The sequence below is a fragment of the Phaethon lepturus genome, unplaced genomic scaffold, assembly GCF_000687285.1.
Source record: "Phaethon lepturus isolate BGI_N335 unplaced genomic scaffold, ASM68728v1 scaffold24967, whole genome shotgun sequence".
Taxonomy (NCBI): Eukaryota; Metazoa; Chordata; class Aves; order Phaethontiformes; family Phaethontidae; genus Phaethon; species Phaethon lepturus.
The window spans coordinates 5,385-11,014 of record NW_010554380.1 but is presented as its reverse complement, the minus strand read 5'-3'; the positions used below and the strand labels follow the sequence as shown (position 1 = coordinate 11,014).

At 52.1% G+C, this 5,630-nt stretch overlaps 1 protein-coding gene across 1 annotated transcript in view; it reads left to right on the top strand.

The window, feature by feature from the left end:
- The window catches only part of LOC104624471 (peroxidasin homolog), a 43,051-nt gene extending 38,125 nt beyond the window's left edge, over positions 1-4,926 (top strand). Inside the window, exons 17-22 of the mRNA XM_010291852.1 lie at positions 211-1,714; positions 2,182-2,316; positions 2,954-3,162; positions 3,918-4,032; positions 4,396-4,489; positions 4,831-4,926. Of these exons, the coding sequence (XP_010290154.1) occupies positions 211-1,714; positions 2,182-2,316; positions 2,954-3,162; positions 3,918-4,032; positions 4,396-4,489; positions 4,831-4,926 (2,153 nt within the window). The remainder of the gene's footprint in view (positions 1-210; positions 1,715-2,181; positions 2,317-2,953; positions 3,163-3,917; positions 4,033-4,395; positions 4,490-4,830) is intronic.
- Positions 4,927-5,630: the final 704 nt, after the last annotated feature.

Here is a 5,630-nt window from a genome sequence, read left to right as displayed (position 1 = left end):
TTTTCTTCTTTGTGGGCCTGATATGATCCTGTGCTTCATTTGCCTTCCATAAATTATGTAGCAACACCATGATGGGAGACCCGGCCTTCCCATGCCCACCCTGACAATCCCAGCAGCGGGTTTCACACACAGCCCTTAGGCGGGACGGTAGGAACTGGCTGGCTACGACAGCCGTGGTCTGACCCTGGTGCTTTGCCTTTACCTTCGCAGGCTACCGGTACAATGACTTGGTGTCCCCTCACTACCTGAACATGATTGCCAACCTGTCGGGCTGCTCTGCCCACCGCCGCACACCGAACTGCTCGGATATCTGCTTCCACAAGAAGTACCGGACCCACGATGGGTCTTGCAACAACCTCCAGCACCCGATGTGGGGTGCATCTCTCACAGCCTTCCAGAGGCTCCTCAAACCCGCCTACCAGAACGGATTTAACCTCCCCCGGGGGTTTTCCTTGGCGGAAGATGCCAGGGACCTGCCCCTTCCTCTACCCCGCCTCGTCTCCACCGCCATGGTCGGGACTGAGACCATCACCCCTGATGACCAGTTCACACACATGCTCATGCAGTGGGGCCAGTTTCTGGACCACGACCTGGACCAGACAGTGGCAGCCATTAGCATGTCCCGCTTCTCAGATGGAGCACCCTGCAGCGAGGTGTGCAGCAACGACCCGCCTTGCTTCTCCGTCATGGTCCCTGCCAACGACCCCCGCGTGAGGAACGGGCGCTGCATGTTCTTTGTCCGCTCGAGCCCCGTGTGTGGCAGTGGGATGACCTCCCTGCTGATGAACTCTGTCTACGCCAGGGAGCAGATCAACCACTTGACATCTTACATCGATGCCTCCAATGTTTACGGCAGCACAGAACAGGAATCGCGGGAGCTGCGGGATCTGAACAGCCAAAATGGGCTGCTGAAGCAAGGGCAAGTCGTGCCCAGCTCGGGGAAGCATCTCCTTCCCTTTGCTGTGGGGCCACCCACTGAGTGCATGAGAGATGAGAACGAGAGCCCTGTGCCATGCTTCCTGGCAGGAGACCACCGTGCCAATGAGCAGCTGGGTCTCACGGCCATGCACACGCTTTGGTTCAGGGAGCACAACCGCATTGCCATGGAGCTCTCATCCCTCAACCCCCACTGGGATGGAGACCTCCTGTATCACGAGGCACGGAAGATTGTGGGTGCCCAGATGCAGCATATCACCTATGCCCAGTGGCTTCCCAAGGTCCTTGGGGAAGCTGGGATGAAGATGCTGGGTGAGTACAAAGGCTACAACCCCAACATCAATGCGGGGATTCTCAACGCCTTTGCCACTGCTGCCTTCCGCTTTGGGCACACCTTGATCAACCCCATCCTGTACCGGCTGAACGAAACCTTCCAGCCCATCCGCCAAGGCCACATCCCCCTGCACAAGGCCTTCTTCTCCCCTTTCAGGATCATGCAGGAGGGTGGGATCGACCCCCTCCTCCGTGGGCTGTTTGGGGTTCCTGGGAAAATGCGGGTCCCCTCCGAACTCCTCAACATGGAGCTGACGGAGAAACTCTTCTCCATGGCACACTCTGTCTCACTGGACTTGGCTGCTATCAACATCCAGAGAGGGAGAGACCATGGCATCCCACCTTACAACGACTTCAGGGTCTTCTGCAACCTCTCATCTGCACAGGAGTTTGAGGACCTCAGAAATGAGATAAAGAACTTGGAGATCAGGGAAAAGCTCAGGAGGTACAGTAGCCTGGACTTGGAAGCATCAAAATCACTGGAGATCAGTCAGTGAAAAGTTTCTGCTCCTCCCAGGACACCCATCAAATAACCTTCCCAGATATTGCTACCCACAGATGTTAAGACAGGGTAATAGCTGTGGTTTAAGAACGGGGTAAGACAAATGAGGTGTCTCCAAGTGATAGGTCTGGTTCTGAGTGGAATGTCACCAGGCACTGCTGTGGTGTAGTTTGGGAGCAGATTGAACCTTGGAGCTATTTTCCAGTGAGACTAAACTGCATCGTATCTGCACTGGCTGCCTCTTTCCGAGGCAGGCCTTTATCCCATTGTCTTTTAGATAAGACCATTATAAATATTGTCCAGAAGATTTCCTTGCATACAGATTCCTATGATGTGATCAGATTTATTTTATCGCCACTCTTTGACAGTCTTTTAACTTTTTCTTTTTTATAATATCTTTTATCCTGCAGTTTATATGGAACTACCAAAAATATTGACCTGTTTCCAGCACTGATGGTGGAAGATCTTGTCCCTGGTACCAGAGTTGGACCAACGCTGATGTGCCTGTTAACGACACAGTTCAGAAGGCTGAGGGATGGAGATAGGTATTATCATCAGAGCTTTGGTATTCTGCTTGAGGGGGGATTTACTCCCTACAGGGAGAAACAGAACCCATAATTTTTGATTATTTCTTGTCTTACGATATGAGGAAGGGTCTCCCCTGTCCAGCATGTTTGCAAAAGGACGCGCCACAGTTACTGTCAATGTGTCCTTTCCCGATTTAATGATTCTCATTTCACTCCAGGACACTGGGCACCATGGGGCACGTGTCCAGTGTCTTCTGAAAATGCTAGAAAATGTCCGCAGGAGCTTCTTTCTAAGTCCTGTTTGCTGCTTGTGTGAATGACACGTCTTTGCCTGGTGATGCGCTGAGGGCAGGAGCGTTGTTCACCCGTGTCCCAGCCTGCTGCAGCAGAGCTGTCTGAGCCTTGGGATTCCCCTGCAAGGGGCTGTACCTGCAGGTGGTGGCACCCTGCAGCCCCAGCCAGCAGCTCACGGGGGTTCCTGGGTTCAGAAAAGGGCAGTCTGCGTTCGCAGCTGCCTGACACCAGGATAAAAGCTCCTTTTTAGGGGTGCGGGTGCTGCCGCACAGATGCAGGGGAACTCTTCTCCCTCTCCCAGCCTCATTCCCCTTCCTCCTCTCCTACTCCTGAGTCATGCTGTGATTACAACCCGCTGCAGATTTTGGTATGAGAATCCTGGAGTCTTCACGCCAGCACAGCTGACTCAGATCAGGCAGACGTCTCTTGCTCGTGTCATCTGTGACAACAGTGACCACATCCAGCAGCTCCAGAGAGACGTCTTCCGAGTGGCATCATACCCACAGGGCATGGTTGGCTGTGAAGAGATTCCCGTGGTGGACCTCCGCTTGTGGCAGGACTGTTGTGAGGGTAAGGAAGGAGGAGGCTGCTGTAGCACCGACTGACGTGGGGATGGCTCTGGGTGGCATTCGTCACATGCCGTCAGCTTATAGGAAATGCCAGGAGCTGGTTTCATGCTACACCATGAGAACCGTGTGTCAGCAAATGGATGCAAAGAGGAGAGTAGAGTAGAGTAGAGTAGAGTAGAATAGAGTATTTCAGTTGGAATGACCTGCAGTGATCATCTAGTCCAACTGCCTGACCACTTCAGGGCTGACCAAAAGTTAAAGCAAATTACTAAGGGCATTGTCCAAACGCTTCTTCAACACTGACAGGCTTGGGGCATCACCCACCTCGCTAGGAAGCCTGTTAGCTTCATTGAATCTGGCTGAAGGTCCACCTGGTTGAGGGCTTCTGTCTCTGGCAGCAGCCAGTAGCGGGGGGATGCCTGGGGGAGAGACTGAAGCAGGACATAGGCATGGTGGTCCCCACCACGTATGACTTTACAGATTCGTTTGGGAGTCTCTAAAACTCTGCTATTAAACCACAGATCCTGCCATGGTCCCTTTGTGCTATATTCTGGATACAGATACCCAGCTGAGACATGGGAATCCATGGACGATGTGTGCCCTGTTACACACCCTTGTTTCCTCCTCCCCTCCCGAATAAGAGATGTAGGAAGGGTGGATGGTGGAGGGGAGCAGCGCTGCCTTGTGCTGCCTGCAATCCATATGGTTCTGCTTTAAACATGAGTGCTGACTGCAGACTTTCCCTTCCTTCCCAAGACTGCCGGACACGTGGGCAATTCAGGGCGCTCTCTCAGCGGTTCCGAAGCAAGAGGTCTCCTGGCTTCAGCTACCCAGAAGAAAACCCTGCCAAGCATAAGCCTGCCTTCCTCAGGTGTAGTATCACTGCTTCTTTTACCTCCATTTTATGAAGCATAAGAAAAGTTTTTAATAACTCAGTCCATGCAGGCCTTTGAAATTGGCATTCTGCAGAGGTCTGGAGGTCAGGGGTGTTTCACTAGATAGATGCTGAGCTCGGTCAAAGTCCTCCAGTGCTTTACTGCAGAGCCCCACTCTGATATTTAAATGTTTGGGCTGAGTGGCTGTTTGGTTGGCATTTCTCGGCAGGTGGATTTGGGCGTTGGGCCCTTCTGTTTGATGCTTACTTGGAGGTTGATGTTGGAGAAGACAGAATGATTCTCTCATCCAGGAATCTGGCATTTGCATAATCCCTTTCACTTTTTATCCCTGACCCCAGAAATGAGGTGCCTTCTCCAAGCCCTTCCTCCAGAGAGAATCTCGAGTCCCTTGTGGCTGAACTGGAGAAGACAGTTGCTTCCCTACGGAAACAGGTAAAACTTTGTGCCCCAGAGTTTGGCTTCTGTGGAGTCACTCCAGGAGCAGGATTTATCTATTTGCGATGGGCAGCCCCTGCGACTCCTGTGCCCTCCAGAGCCAAGAGCAGCCACCCGATCAGAGGGAATTAGCAGCAGGTACAGAAGAGTAGGGAGAGAAGAACTGAAGCTGAGCTCTGTGGGCTCAGACCTTTACAACTGTAGGGTAAAACACAAGTTTGAGCCTTAGTGAAGGTAACTTGAGCCAGCACTTTCTTCTTGTATTTGGGACGGTTTCAAGATTATCTGTGCAATGGTGCATGCTCCTTTTAGAGCTGCTGCTTTCTCATCCCCACCAGGTGAATGCACTGGAGAACCAGCTGAGGTGGCCCCAGAGGAACACCAGCACGCACGGACAGGGGAAGAAGACTGGAGACAAATGGAGAAAAAGATGACCATGTTGCCTGTTTGTATAAGGTCTGTGTGTTTGTTCTGGGCTGGGGTCCGAGAGGTGGATCAACACGAGCGTGCGGTGGGACGCCTCGGTAGTCTCCACATACAGAAGAGACTGTTGCAGAAAGGAATGGAGCAATCTGGTGATGAATGGGACAGGAGTTAATAGGCTTAAATACAGCAGGTTAGACACCTATTTCTACCAGTAATGATTAGTGACTCACTGGAATGGGTTGTCTGGGGACTTTGTGGCGTATCCATTCCTGGAGGTCTTTTAAGAACTGGTTTGGCAAAGATGGGGAAAGACATAAGTATAGGATGGATTAGGTGGACTGGGTGAGGTCTCTCAGGCCTATTCTCCTGGGACTGTGGGTAGGTTTCTTCTAGCAACACTTAATATCCCAACCCCAAATCCAACAGCCACCAAAGGACCTTTGTGGGGAAGATATCACAAAGCGCAGGGATGGAGTAGATGGACTGGTTCCTCCTCAGGGCAACAAGGACATCTGGGCAGATGGAGCAATCCATCATTTGCTTACATATTGACAGAGATTTCCCCCTCAACAACTTAGTCACCATGCACACCTCTTCTGAAGGCACCAGCCCTCTGTTTGCTCAGCTCGAGCTGAGGGAGCAAGACTGTCCAAGTGCATGTTTAAAGTCACTGTCAGCACCTGCCAGCCTGAGGACTCCTGCTGCTGCTCAG